This window comes from Mya arenaria, chromosome 9, assembly GCF_026914265.1.
Source record: "Mya arenaria isolate MELC-2E11 chromosome 9, ASM2691426v1".
Lineage (NCBI taxonomy): Eukaryota > Metazoa > Mollusca > Bivalvia > Myida > Myidae > Mya > Mya arenaria.
Window position 1 is genome coordinate 43,656,783 of NC_069130.1, and position 15,704 is coordinate 43,672,486.

The window sequence follows — 15,704 nt, forward strand, 5'->3', positions numbered from 1 at the left end:
ACATTTCATGGTGAGGTTTACTCTATAAGTTGACTAATAAATTAATATTATTAAAATATTATATTATTACATAATTATGTTATTTATAAAATAATACATAGTTGACCATGGCGTTGGTTGATAATTGCCCAAGTGCGAAGAATAATTGCCCGAGGGTAATTAATTTTCGCTGGGTCAATTATCAGCCATGTCTTATCCTGTATGATACATTTGTTTTGTCATTTGGACAAATTTGTCAATGACTTGAACCGGTTTTGAAAACTAAATTGAAAAAATGAGACATAACAAATTGGTTTTGGATTAGCATTAGCTATTAGAAATAACGAGTATGGAAATTAAAATAGCAAAAGGTTTTCTCACGTATTTTCGGAGTTGGACGGCAAACATTTCCATTCTTCAAATATTTCTTGTTTTTACATCGACTGATCTTGACGTTTATTTCAATATGTGAGCATAGCTGTGGTCGATGTCTGTTTACAACGGTCCACAACCTAACGTGAGACGAATGGATTCCCGGTGGCGTCATAAAAAAGTAGCCCCCTCCCCCCTCGCCACACCAAGGGTCCAAAAACTAGTGCAAAACCCCAGTGAACTTCTGTTTCGCAGTTCGCTCCAACATGTTACATTAATTAATCATATCTCTCATAGTACTTATTATTCCTTAAAATTGTGACCAATCGGTTTATCCCAGTAGTTTCCATTTGACTCATATCATTGAATACTTTGAAACCGTCAGTCAGATAAAATGTGGGTTTTTGTGAGTCGAGGCTGATTAATATTAATTTATTTCCTTAAACCTGACCACCAACATTACCTGTATATTTTTTCATCAATCGTCAGTGCAAATGTCTCTCTGTACATGTATATTTATTTGTACACTGATTTAAGAAAAACAATATAAACATAATTTTACAAATTATTCTCTGTAAGACCGATGACCCTAGACCATGAACCCAGTAGTACTGGTTTCGATGGTAATAGCAGCAGTCATTAGCTGCCTAAATATAATTACAATATACTAAACTAAATTAACTTTTGACATCATAACAAGAGAGCAATATGGTAGGAGGGACGTCTTTCACGCAGACCACACATACTGGGTTTGCCGTCATTACTGTACCTTGTTTAAATTTCGCGAGGAGTTTAATTTTTTATTTTACGTGAAACGATGAAGTCGCGAATTTAAAGGTGCACAATATTGTTTTACACGTGATAGACGCATATTTTTATGCATTATTATGATTAACTCATGTGACTGTAATTCTCAAAAGATAAAAGGCATAAGATTTGTCAACAGTTAAAGTGACTTTCTTATTCAAAATCAATACATACTCATGTAAAACAAACATAAATTTTGAGCGATAAACCTTAAACTACTTACTAAATAATGCATTTATAGAATATTTATTACTGATCACAAGATTGTACCCGTGTTTTTAATAGCTGGAAACGCAAAAATATTAAATGATTGGTGAATGCTAAAAGATTTACTGTAATCTACGATTGTCTCATAAGGTAGAAATAGCGTGTTTTCTGCACCTTTCTTTCAAATTAAACTCGGTATCTTTCATAAGAAACATTGTTTTCGACATGTATTCATCTGTATTTGTATATTAACTCAACTCAACTCAACTTATCTTTATTTCCACCGAAATCGATGATATGCATTATATGTACAAACAACTTAAATAACTGCTAATTACAATACAATACAATGTTTAAATACTGATGTATGCATGGTTAAACATGAACATTTGATTTAGACATGATATAATGTTTAATAGTTTACACATATTATATACCATGATATATATGAAAAGACAGTCCATATTCTTTACAACAACATTGCAGCGCATTATGTACTAATGCAATGATGGATGTATGTGTATGCACACCTTAAAAATACATGGCGTACACTGATATAATTCGGCACTGACAGTTCCCAAATATTCCCTTGTTAAAAAGCGCCAAGTTATCGCTTATATATTTTTTAAATCATATGATCTTTTGCTATGATCATTAACGTCAAATAAGGTAACCAAAATAATGCATTTAAATGCATCTATCAATGTTTACCTCAAGTGGGCCCCTTTTTTTAACTTATCATTTCGTTGAGCTGATTACCTAATGGTGTCGTGAAATTTAAAAGTGGCGTTGTGAAATTTAAAAGAAAGATCTAAAAAAATTGACCATTAAATCGCGAAAAATAATAACCTCGCGAAATTAAAGAGACCTACAGTACTTGGATCAGGCTGTTAAGCGCAGTCGGTGTAAAACTGGGGGGAAATTAATCTACGATGCAGTGTAAGCGTGACAAATGCGTTTAAAAGAATTTCCTTGTAGAACTAAAGAACCCAGTATGGCACACCCGTGAGCAGTATTCATGGTACTCCCATTCATAACTAGTCCCATTTTTCCCGTTTCAATAAACATCGATTTTTCGGGCCGATTCATAGAAGCGACGGCGCCAGTTTAACAAACGTCGTAAATGCAGTTAAAAGAAGACGTCAGAATTTAAACTATGGTGAATGCGCGGTTATTATAAAGTTTTCCGCTCGGTAGAGAATCATTTTCCGGTTTCACCACAGGCGCGCGTCTTTTGATGGCGTTCAGAACGGGAAGCGCTGCACTGAAAAGTTGGCACTGAAACATGGCAATGAGCTGGTAGTAATCATGTTCAAGGCAAAATTAGCGGGTGTTGCTATTGAATTACCGGATATATAAATTTATGAAGCAGCTCTTGAGAGTTGGAAACAATCGCTCCGACGGGCATATCATTCTGAGGACCACTCAACGAATATTCATTACGCCGATGCTGTACTCAATGAATCTCAACCGGTGGTTCCAACCGACAGGGAAAAGCGATTAAGTGATTTTGATTCACAAAAATATCCGTTATACAAACAACCACACTTGCGCAGAACGGATGCATTTAAAGGTGTGTTATTTTCTCTCAGACTTCACACAGTGCTGTCTTGACGAATTTAAGAGAACGCTCACTTCCGCTGCCAACCCTTTGCTCTTGCTTTGGTTATTGGCCGTCTGTGACCACATCGATGAACGACGAAGGATGACCACAGCTTACGTACGAGTATATATATGGACAACTGAAAATTAAGCAGTATTCTTTCTTGTCCTGTGAAGCCATATCAACGATTTCTTGTACAGTCGAGACTCGCTATGTCGAACACTGTAATCTCGATGTTTCGGTAATGTCGAACTTGTTCCGAATGTGTTGGGTATAATTGTACATATATTTTCGGTTATATTGAATGTTTGTTATCTCGAAGTATTTCACAAAGTCCCAACGACTACGACAAAGCAAGTTCTGTATTAATAATACAAACAATATTGTTTGTTTATCACATGAATTGTACAATCGATTGTTCGCGATTTCCTACATTCTGATAGAACAGAATAATTAATAAACTGAAGACCATAGACTTACATGGCCGAATATTGTACCAGGCGTTCACACTTGTCGAGTGAAATTTCGGAAAAAAATATATAGTCAACAAGATATGTGTCATCAAACATAATAGTTTTAATTATTTTGCAGTTTAATTCTTCGGACTTCTTCGAATTCTGTAGAGTTAAGAATATAGGTACGCTATATATCTAAATGCCAAGTGCCCGGATGTGGTCCAGGATGCACTCTCTATATTTATGATTGAGAATGCTACTTCAGATTGGTTTTCGTCTTAGTCTGACTAATGCACATACTTATTAGTTGTTACACTTAAAACACGACAGTACGATAGTACGATGATGAAAGTGCGTAATCACGATATTCAGAAGGTGAAAACGCGAAAGTACGATGGTGAAAACACGATAGTTTATCGCATTATCACCTTCGTTCTGTCACGTTTTCACCATTGTAGTTTCGCGTTTCAGATCAACACATTCATAGGCGATGGCCCTAATGGCATTCCGTATTTGACAGGCCAATACCTGCACTTAGAAGAAAATTATTTCATAAATATATGAGAGATAAGAGAAAATCTGCTGGACCTGAACTTTGTTTACAAAGACCATCATGCAACATAGATTCCTTGAAAAAATATAGGTGCCTTATTTCAAAATGGGTGAATTTTCTTAGGAAGAACGTGAACTATCTCTTTTATTGTTTAAAATAGTTGACTTTGAACTGATTTTAAGATACTACAAACTGTGAGTAGTATATGGTTCGTAATGTCCCGAAATATAGTACATTATAAAGTAAAAACAAACTGTGAGTTAAGTTATAAATCATTGTCTGAAAATATGGTATGTTATAAAGTTAAAATTATAAACAGTGAGTAAAATTATATATCATGGTCCGTAATGTCCCTAAATATGGTCCGTTATGTCCCCAAATCTGGTCCGTTATGTCTGGTCCGTATTGTCCATGGTCCGTAATGCCCTAGACCCCTATAGAACGGTTAAAATCTGTTCAGTTTAATTTCCTTTTTTCATGTACATGTACATAGTTGTTTTGTAACCATTCATTAGTGACTTACATATAGTGAACAGCAAGTTAGAGGCAAAATGTGTCAGGTTAATTGTATTTGGTTTTACTCGATTGATCAACCATTATACTCTAACTACTTGTAGATATATGTATCACTTTAACTTAATGTTATCAGATTAAACGAAACCCTAATTTACTGAAGTGGTTTGCGTGGGAGCGTATACCGTATGTACAGGTGGCATGAATATGTAGTGGGTTTCCTCGGGGTAATCCGGTGTCCTCACGTAACAATGTGTGTGGAGTTGGCTCAGCCATCGGCAAGCGACAATCGACATTCGATATTATATAGAAAATCTTCAATGTCGAGCTGGAATGTCGAGCTGGACGGAATTCTAGGTCGACATTCGATATTATTTAGAATATCTTCAATGTCGAGCTGGAATGTCGAGCTGGACGGAATTCTAGGTCGACATTCGATATTATTTAGAAAATCTTCAATGTCGAGCTGGAATGTCGAGCTGGACGGAATTCTAGGTCGACATTCGATATTATATAGAAAATCTTCAATGTCGAGCTGGAATGTCGAGCTGGACGGAATTCTAGCTCGACATTCGATATTATATAGGAAGTATTCAATGTCGAGCTGGAATGTCGAGCTGGACGGAATTCTAGGTCGACATTCGATATTATATAGAAAATCTTCAATGTCGAGCTGGAATGTCGAGCTGGACGGAATTCTAGGTCGGCATTCGATATTATATAGAAAATCTTCAATGTCGAGCTGGAATGTCGAGCTGGACGGAATTCTAGGTCGACATTCGATATTATATAGAAAATCTTCAATGTCGAGCTGGAATGTCGAGCTGGACGGAATTTTAGGTCGACATTCGATATTATATAGGAAGTATTCAATGTCGAGCTGGAATGTCGAGCTGGACGAAATTCTAGCTCGACATTCGATATTATAAAGCAAATATTAAATGTCGAGCTGGAATGTCGAGCTGGACTCTCTCGCGTAACATCATCATTTTCAAGTACTAAATAAAGCGACTCAAAACGCACAGAATGCACCAGATTGCAAATCAATAGATGTGTTACAACTAGAATACTGACAGATAGAACTTATTTGCTCTAACATCGTCTTTGAAGACCACAATATTCTATATCGTTAATAATGGCTTTCAGCGATTTCGTTGTTGCGTGATTGGTCGATTGAAATGATCACGTGATGCTATCAATGTGTTGTTATAATGTCAAAATATCCGTCTCTGTTGCATTTATCCTTGTGGCCTAGTGGTAATGGCGTTGTTGCGTGATTGGTCGATTGAAATGATCACGTGATGCTATCAATGTGTTGTTATAATGTCAAAATATCCGTCTCTGTTGCATTTATCCTTGTGGCCTAGTGGTAATGGTGTCGGTTTTCTATTTTTCTTGACTTTACCAGAGTGTGTTCACACCCCACTTTTTTTATCCTGCAATTGTATTTTTTATGCAATTTCGATATCATAGAGTAATATAACGAAAACAGTATGTATGTTATGTATGTTTGTTATTCATGTCGGAAAATAGCTCATTGAGCTAACGTTTCTTGTTAACACATACCCGACTTTAAATAAAGATTCTTGTATCTTGTATCTTGTACAGTTAGTGTTCTCAGATGCCTTACCAAGAAAGCTAATTTTGGTCCGCAAACATGGGCGAGTCCCTTAGAATACGCATGATAAAGACATTGTTTATAACCGGGGGGGGGGCTTAATTAAATGTTGACGTTAAATGGGGCATAACTGAGGTTACGTAACCTTTTGACTCGCGCCCCCCCTCAGAACTGAAAGTTATTTGGTTTAAAGCATGCCAGGAGGGTTTGGTGTATTCCCACATGAGAATTTCTAGTTCAAAATGTTACATTTTGTGCGTATTGTATAATTTATATATTACAATACTCATGTATTGATATAAAAAAGTCAACTTTGAAGATTTCAGGATTGGCATACGGGAGAGCGTGTGATAACAGTAAGAGACGAAATTCAAAACAAATTCTCGAACAGTTTATTGACTTTAAACCAGTTAATCAGTGTTTTGAGGCATTAATTTATGGTATGAAAAGCCAAAATGTATTCATTGGCTTATATTTATGACAAACACTTCTTAGTACGAACTTTGTTTAAATACGCTTACCAAGATAATAAATCCTTTTAAACTTTTTTAAGTGTTATACAATTCTTGAATTGGTTTGTTAATGAATCAAGTAGCTCAAACCACAAAACGTGTACTTTAATCAAAGTTAATTGATATCTTCTTTGTGTTTTTATGTTGGTCCTGATTTCTCGAAACTTCTTTAGCTATATAGACTTAAGTAGCATATTTTGTTTATCAATATTTCTTACTTTAACCTGATTTTGTTACAAAAGATAATAGTCCTTCGTGATTATCAGACAAATATCTTCAATTGACTTTAATAAACAGTCTAAAAACTTTAAAAAAAGAGTACAAAAATCACAAATTATATAAAAACGAAAAATGTAATTAGCTTTAACTTAAGAAGTTTCGTAAAATCGGTCCTGGCTTTCTGTCTACGGCATTCTTCTAATCTTCATCTCGACAGATTTCAGGGACTTGTTGTAGGTGCTGAAGGTTAACCAGTTGAGGCCCGTCCCGTAGGCGTCGTTCCCATATTCTCCATTGAGGTTCGACTGATGGCAGGACTTGTGCCACCATGCACCTAGAACAGTGAAAGTAAACGTCAATTCAAGCCTATCAATAACACTGTGTGTATACCACGTGATACATTGCGTCATAAATGTTACGTCGGAAGGCAATATTTGGCTTCGAATGAAGACTTTAAACAAAGATAAATTTCCTGTTTGTTCACCATTTTAAATGAAACATAGCGCAGTCTACGCCGCTTATGGACCCCACCTTCGGTCTTTCAGCAGAGTTTGATTGAGAGTGTAGTTTCTTAAACCACTTCGACAAACCTTTTCACAATACGGCCGTCTGACGGAACAGTCAAAACATTATTTTGGAAACAGGTTTGTCGAAGTGTTTGATGAAACTATTCACCTTAACAAACTCCGGTAATAAAACGAAGACAGGACTCTAAAAGCGGCATAGACTGACCTATGTTTCATTTAAAATGGTGTAGTAAAAGAAAAGTTATCTTTGATTTAGGTCTTCATTTTAAGCAAAATGTTGCCTTCTGACGTAACATTTATGACGTAAATTATCACGTGGTATACACACACTAAATAAGGCAAAACAATGAGGTCGGGTGTGTAAGCTATTGATTTTTATGTTTTTGAGCATAGAGCACAGATAAAATGTAACCCTGGTTAGAGATTGCCTGGTTTTTTTTCCGTGCATCAGTATATAGCACTGTAACACGGAACCTCCACTTAATTTCCCTCCCGGTGGACGATTAGCGTTTTTAAGCATAGTGCACAGACATAATGTAACACTGGTTAGAGATTGCCTGGTTCTTTCACGTGCATCAGTATATAGCACTGTAACACGGGACCTCCACTTAATTTCCCTCCCGGACGACCCTTGGATTGACAGTCAAGTGTGTTACCACTAGACCACGGATCCGCAACAAAGAACCCCGGACACTATCTCTATATAGAGACCAACATTTTTTTATTTATTTTCATTTTTTTTTATTTTACTGTGTAAACTTCCGATATATTTTATAGTCCAAAGCATCCACGCAATAAAAATTGAAGCAATTTTTTTATAGTGTGATGTGTTTGTGTTTTAATATTGTGTGTAGACTTAATGGAATATGTAGCGTGCAGTAGCTGCAATACAATGTAGACCACTATAGAACTCGAACCTAAATTCATAATAAAACATAGTTTTAATGTAATAGCATTTCTAGGTACATAAGTTCATTAAACTAAGTGTTCTGTATTTATGATAACATATTGTAAATTCTTAAACTTAACATCCTCCCGCGCATCAAGGTCTGTTTTGTCAAACTATTTTGTCGATTCAACGAACTTATAATCGAAAAAGACTGCATATAGTCATGAATATATCTTCTTATTTGCAAAAACCTTTTAACCAGTGAATTGTTAAGTGAAGCGTAACAAACTTTAGTAAAATCGGAAAAAGAATAAAGGACTTGGCCTTGAAATAAATTTAAGTTAAATAAAAATGGCCATTAACGATTTGCTCAAGCGGCACTTAAAGTAAAAATGTGATTTAATGTAGATATGGAAGGGTATTGAAGCAAAATTTACATCTTGCGTTTTAACATGTATGTTTTGCTTTTTTAACATTTATATCTTGCTCTGACAATTATATCTTTCTTTTTTACTTGTTAATATTGCCGTTTCGTATCCTTTATAGGATACGAAACGGCAATATTTACAAGTAAAAAAGAAAGATGTAATCAAAAGAGAGTTACCATTTCGTTATGCACAAGTCAATAGTAACCACGGCCCCCAGGTACGGAGAATAGCGGGGATAGCGGCGGAAATGGTTGTGTTTTATCTTCCAGGTGGCCCGGCAGTGCCGAGTAAATGCGGTGGTTTCGTTTTCGCGCCGAAAATAGCGGGAAATGGGCCTTACCCAGGAAGTCTCCGGGTCGCGGTGGCATTTGGGGATTTTACCAGCAGTTTGTCTCCGCTGGGCGCGGATTTTACCCGGGATTGGCTGGACCGAAAATCAAAGTCCCCGGCGTCATAAATACTACGTCGGAAGGCATAACAAAGATAACTTCGCTATTTATTCACCATTTTAACTGAAACATAGCGCAGTTTACACCGCTTACGGAGCCCCGCCTTCGGTCATTTACCAGAATTTGATTGCGAGTTTAGTTTCTTAAAACACTTCGACAAACCTTTTCACAATACGGCCATCTGACGGAGCATTGTCAAAACATTGTTTTGGTAACAGGTTTGTCGAAGTGTTTGATGAAACTAATGACCTCATCAAATTTCGGATATAAAACAAATGCGGGGCTCTTTAAGCGGCATAGACTGCCATGTGTTTAATTTAAAATGGTGTTGTAAATGAATAGTTATCTTTGATTTAAGTCTTCATTTTAAGCAAAGTTTTGCCTTCCGACGTAGCATATATGACGTAATTTATCACGTGGTATACACACACTGATGACGTAAATTATTACGTGGTAAACACACACTGAATATATACGGACAAAGTTTTTGAGTAAAGTCGCGATGTAAAATGTGTTACATTTTTAATACAGAACTTTTTTGTAGTACTCTCATCCATTAGAATACTAGTACCTCGGCCATTTTCCTTCGAAAAAAACTGTGGATGAATGCCGGTGCATAAGTAGGAGTAGTTCGAACATTAAGATATAATATTATTAATTAATTGTAGTTTTTAAAGCGTATTGTGTATAATAACTAAGTTCAAATTGGTTAACGGCAAAGTTTTTAATTGAATAAATTATTCAGATTTATAAAACGTAAGTTGAAATTACGACACGATCTACTTGATGCAATGTTAGGTATGCTGACATTTTAAACCGTCCGATTTGTACCCTCATATGTTATCACATTCGAAACACCTCGGCCATTTTCCATCGAAAACAACCTCGGATGTATATGGACGGTTTGCAATTTCATTAATCTTTACATTTAACTACGCTGCAAGTAGATTGAATAGTAAGTTAAACTTAGCAGTTAAACTTATTGATTTTACTCTTGGGAATCTTAATTATGTTTGCACTTACACACTTCACTGGCAATCATTTTCAACTTAGTAATACAAGTACATGTTAACACTACTATTATTTAAAATGTTTTAAAACCTTTTCTTCTGATGTACCGGCATACATCCGAGGTTGTTTTCGATAGAAAAAGGCCGAGTAGTTCCGAACGGTGTTTTCACTTACCTTTGTACACAGCTGCACAGTTGGTCGAATGAGCGTCGTTATCTCGGTCGTAGGTAGAGAAAGGTTGACCGCTGTGGTAAGACAAACTGTCCCCGGCTGTTCCTTCGTACCCATCAACGGTCAGCTCATATTTTGACTTCAAATTTCCCAGCTCGAATACCTGATAGGTGGCGTACGCTGTTGTGCCGTTGGGATGCGTCATGTCGATTCTCAGCTCGTACCAGCCTTGGCGAGATAAGTAATGGATCTGCTGAAGTCCCAGCCAGACGTTGGAATAAGGACTCCCAAAGCCTTTCTGGTAGGTTTTCCAGTCGAAGTAGAAATTTGTTTCCGATACTCGGCGTTGAATGACGGTCCACCCGCCACCCGTTGTATCCATGTCACATCGGACGGAGAAAGGTGATGTTCCGTCCGGTCGGATCGTGTAGACTCCTGTTGTGGCACTATTCTGGCTCATCTCCTTGATGTCGTCGCAATCCTTCGGCGTTGGAAGCCATGCTGGTTGTCCAAGTGCTCCTTCAAGACAGACACCCAGAACTACAAAAATAAACCTCATTTTGGCGATATGTAATTTCGTGCGTCCGTATCACTCTGCTTTTATGAAATCAATGTGCTCTTCGGTTGAATACCTAAATGGTCTGATTGCCTGACTCGGATCAATGGCTTATAACCGTTATATGCGAACAGGATACAATTTGACTGAGTGCTCATGAGCCCATTAAAACACAGAAAACGTATGGTTGTTAAAGAAGTGACGCGGAACGATGACACATGTTATCAAATATATCGTTTGTGAAATAAACAATCATTTGAAAATAAGCTTATATGACTAATTTATAAGTATCCTGTTTATAGTCAAGCTACCCCATAATTCACATATACTGCACGATTTTTTAAATACTGGATGCCGATTGGAGTTGGGGGGTTTTCAGGATATTCTTGCTAATTCTTACTAATTGCAAAATTCTCCATCTTTAACTATCTTAGCTTTTAAATGATGATTATATGCGCCGTAGATTGGTAATTTAAAATGACAATTTCGTATAACCAGCATGCGCGATTATGATATTTTATACAGTTTTACTTGATCGTGCGTATTTCATTACTTAAAGTGACACTCTTATTCAAAATCAATACTTACACATCTATAACGAACATCAAATTTGACTGATAAACCTTTAACAACTTACTAAAAAAAAGCCTTTAGGGAAAATATTAATTCCTGATAACAAGATTATTACCGTGTATTTAATAGCATAAAGCGCAAAAAAATATTAAATGATTGGTGAATGCTAAAATATTTACTATGATATACTTTCGTCTCATGAGGTAGAAATACCGTGTTTTGTGCTCGTTTCTTTCAAATTAAACTCGTTATCCTTGACAAGAACCATTGTTTTCGACATTTATTCATCCTTTTTTGGAACATCAAAACAATTCTATTAATTGTGGTAAATCTTTTTGAGAGTAAGAGCAGTGTGTGTATACCACGTGATAATTTGCGTCATAAATGCTACGTCGGAAGGCAATAATTTGCTTCGAATGAAGGCTTTAAACAAAGATAACTTTACTATTTCTTGATTATTTTAGATGAAACATAGCGCAGTCCACGCCTCTTATGGAGCCGCGCCTTCTGTCTTTAACCAGAGTTTGATTGAGAGTTTAGTTTCTTCAAACACTTCGAAAAACCTTTTCACAATACGGCCGTCTAACGGAGCACTTTCAAAACATTGTTATGGAAACAGGTTTGTCGAAGTGTTTGATGAAACTAATCACCTTCACCTTATCAAACTTCGGTAATAAAACGAAGGCGGGGCTCTTTAAGCGACAGAGACTGCCCTTTGTTTTATCTAAAATGGTGTAGTAAAATGAATGTTATCTTTGATTTAAGTCCTTCCAACGTAGCATATATGACGTAATTTATCACGTGGTATACACAAACTGAAGAGTGCATCTTTAAAATATCGACGTAGTCCTTTCAAATATCACCGTGATTATAATATTTAATACATATGTAAGTCTGTAAGTTAAACCTTTGCCGCCATATGTATGTATTATGTTGTTGTGTAACATTGTTATCATGTTGATCATGTTTATGAATAATGCTAACTTTAAATTTGTTATGCTGATTGTTATATTGCTATATAATTATGTATTTGTATGTATGTAAATATTGCTTTAGAGGGCCCCAAGGAAGATTAGTTTACACTAATTGGGTTACCCTCTGTAAATAAAGACTTTCATTCATTCATTCATTCATTCATTCATTCATTCAATAGACAAACTCTTCCTTTTTTAGAATTGTGTTAAAGCATACAATACATACATTTGAAAATAATAATTGCATGTGTACAAAAATATAAGCATTCCTTCCATTGCACGACCCCAAACTTGTTATATGAACCTTTTCATCGAATTGCATCGCTACCAACAGCTGAAACCTCGTTATGAATGTACTTGATTCGCTGAATACTGCGTCCGGAATCTGTGTGAGCCCTGACGGAGTTTTGTGTCGGATGAAATTATGATCAACCTTCGCCTTCCTTTCTCCGAAGGTACTTAATCATACAAAATAAATGTCCTTAAATTATATTCTATAGTCAATTGACCAATTGCACGAGCAATAACACTGATTACTAGTGGTTCACGAGCCAAAACATTTTGTGATGTGTACCAGTACTTAACATTTAAGTTGCACTCTCACAGATTTACCGGTTTTACAACTTTTTTTATCTTTTGTCTTGTAATGGTCACGTTTTTCTGTAAATATCTTCAAACCAGTGATAAAAGACTGCTGACAAAAGATCAGATCGCAGATATTCATATTTCCGTTCGAAAAAAAACGGTTTAAGAAAAATGCATAAAACATCAATTTTTGAACTTAAATATAAAAATCTGCGATCTATTATTTGTCAGCAGTCTTATATGACTGGTTTTCATGCTTTTTCGAATAAATTGGCTCGTTCCAAGACAAAAAATAAAAAAGTTGTCAAAACGTTCAATCGGTGAGAGTACAGCTTTAAAAAATAATACAAAAAAGTTACGCTTCTTTTAAGAAAAACACTCTTATTCAAAATCAATACATACACATGTATAACTAACATAGAATTTGGGTTATAAACCTTCAACTACTTACTTAATAATGCATTTATGGAAAATATTTATTACTGATAACAAGATTGTAACCGAGTATTTAATAGCTGAAAACGCAAAAAATATATAATGATTGGTGAGTGCTAAAAGATTTACTGTGATCTACTATCGTTTCATAAGGTAGAAACACCATGATTTCTGCACCTTTCTTTCAAATTAAACTCGGTCCTTCATAAAAACCATTATTTTCGACATATTTTCATCTTTTTTTTGATATATCAAAACGATTGTATAGATTGTAGTAAATCTTATTTGGGAGTAAGAGCGCATCTTTAAAGCTGCACTCCCACAGATATACCATTTTTACAACTTTTTTCTTTTTTGTCTTGAGAAGAGAAACTTTTTGCGTAAATATCTGCAAACCAATGATATAAGATTGCTGACAAAAAATCAGAGGGTAGATTTTGCCGTTCGAATGTTAATGTTTTATGGCTTAAACCAAATGCATAAAACATCAATTTTTGAACTTAAATATAAAAATCTGCGATCTTAGTTCTTGTCAGCAGTCTTAAATAACTGTTGTTGTTTTTTTAACTTAAATATAAATATCTGCGATCTTAGTTCTTGTCAGCAGTCTTAAATAACTGTTGTTGTTTTTTAACTTAAATATAAATATCTGCGATCTTAGTTCTTGTCAGCAGTCTTAAATAACTGTTTTTCATAGATTTTCGCAAAAAGTGGCTCTTTCCAAGACAAAAAAAACAGTTGTCAAAACGTTTAATCCGCGAGAGTGCATGTTAAATACGACGTGTACAAATGTTGGCTCTAACCCGACCGACCCTATGTTTGCCTCTTGACTCTACAGTGTTTTGCCGTAGTGTGGATTTTTTGTTATTTCCTTAAACATGTGCATTTTTTTGTTAACATTTGACCATTTTATATTTTAATTTTTCTACAAAAGTCACATATACCCAGAAATAGGTCGGTTTGGTACAGAATCCCGGTCCTCCAAAAATAAGATATGCCTACTTACCTACCCCATTTTATTGAGATGTTAGTGGAAATAAGTAACTTTTCGGTTGGCCTTACTATGCAAATATCAAACCGAATAAAGAATGCTAGATCTGTGATTTTAAGTTTATAGTTTTATAGTTCATCGCTATAATCTAGTCACTTAGCGCCTATGGTGAATATGTCCTCTTATTCGTTACTGAGTCGAATCATTTATTTGGCCGTGACGTCAATTATCTACTAACTGAAGCGGTTATATTTCAAGTATTACAAAATCAACAAATTTATTACTGCGTTTGCTGACGCATATAAAATGCTATTAAAATAAATTGTTATTATTATAATCATTATTATTATTTTCATTAACGTTTTATTATTATTATTATTATTATTATTATTATTATTATTATTATTATTATTATTATTATTATTATTGTTGTTGTTGTTGTTGTTGTTTTATTACTACTATCATCATCATCATCAGCAGCAGCAGTAGCAGCAGCAGCAGCAGCAGCAGCAGCAGGAGTAGGAGTAGCAGCAGCAGCAGCAGCAGCAGGAGTAGTAGTAGTAGTAGTAGTAGTAGTAGTAGTAGTAGTAGTAGTAGTAGTAGTAGTAGTAGTAGTAGTAGTAGTAGTAGTAGTAGTAGTAGTAGTAATAGTAGTAGTAGTAGTAGTAGTAGTAGTAGTAGTAGTAGTAGTAGTAGTAGTAGTAGTAGTAGTAGTAGTAGTAGTAGTAGTAGTAGTAGTAGTAGTAGTAGTAGTAGTAGTAGTAGTAGTAGTAGTAGCAGTAAAAGTATCAGCAGCAGCACCAGCAGCAGCAGTAGCAGCAGCAGCAGCAGCAGTAGTAGTAGTAGTAAACCTTTTTACGCCTGGTTCCAATGCAAGAAATAACCGGAAAAAAAGAAAAAGGGTAACGATCAGCCAAAAAAAATGTGTGTAACAAATATGGGCGGGTGGGGAAGTTGGGAAAACTGAAACAAACAAATTTGATCATGTGTTGTTGTCTTTAATTGTGTTTATATAACACTGTTAACTTATTTCTACAATGTGTTCCATCTTTTTTTAAATCTATGATTGAATATCTAAAATCATCCATAAAGCAGATAAAAAAAACATATCGGAACATTAAGCCCCATTTATCAAATGGATAGTTTAATTTAATCTCCGGAAATGTTAAAGTCATTTTCAAACATAAAACACGACAAATGATTATGACTCTAATTCCTTGTAAGCTTCAATTGACATCTTCAAAACAACATTTTATTGCAAAGATTTAACATCGCTT

The 15,704-nt window shown here is 35.3% G+C and overlaps 1 protein-coding gene across 1 annotated transcript; it reads right to left on the reverse strand.

Moving 5' to 3' along the window:
- Positions 1-6,483: 6,483 nt before the first annotated feature.
- On the reverse strand, positions 6,484-10,613 carry LOC128203525 (tenascin-R-like). The gene is made up of 2 exons (XM_052904971.1): positions 10,317-10,613; positions 6,484-7,172 (listed from the first exon to the last, which is right to left on the reverse strand). Exons 1-2 carry the CDS (start codon positions 10,516-10,518, stop codon positions 7,024-7,026), a joined length of 351 nt encoding a protein of 116 aa, XP_052760931.1. The 5' UTR covers positions 10,519-10,613; the 3' UTR covers positions 6,484-7,023.
- Positions 10,614-15,704: the final 5,091 nt, after the last annotated feature.

Excerpts from the sequence above, each read along its gene's own strand:
- LOC128203525 (XM_052904971.1), bottom strand. The coding sequence starts at position 10,518 with ATGACGCATCCCAACGGCACAACAGCGTACGCCACCTATCAGGTATTC. Across the intron at positions 7,173-10,316 it reads CTGTGCAGCTGTGTACAAAG|GTGCATGGTGGCACAAGTCC; the intron begins GTAAGTGAAAAC and ends TCACTGTTCTAG.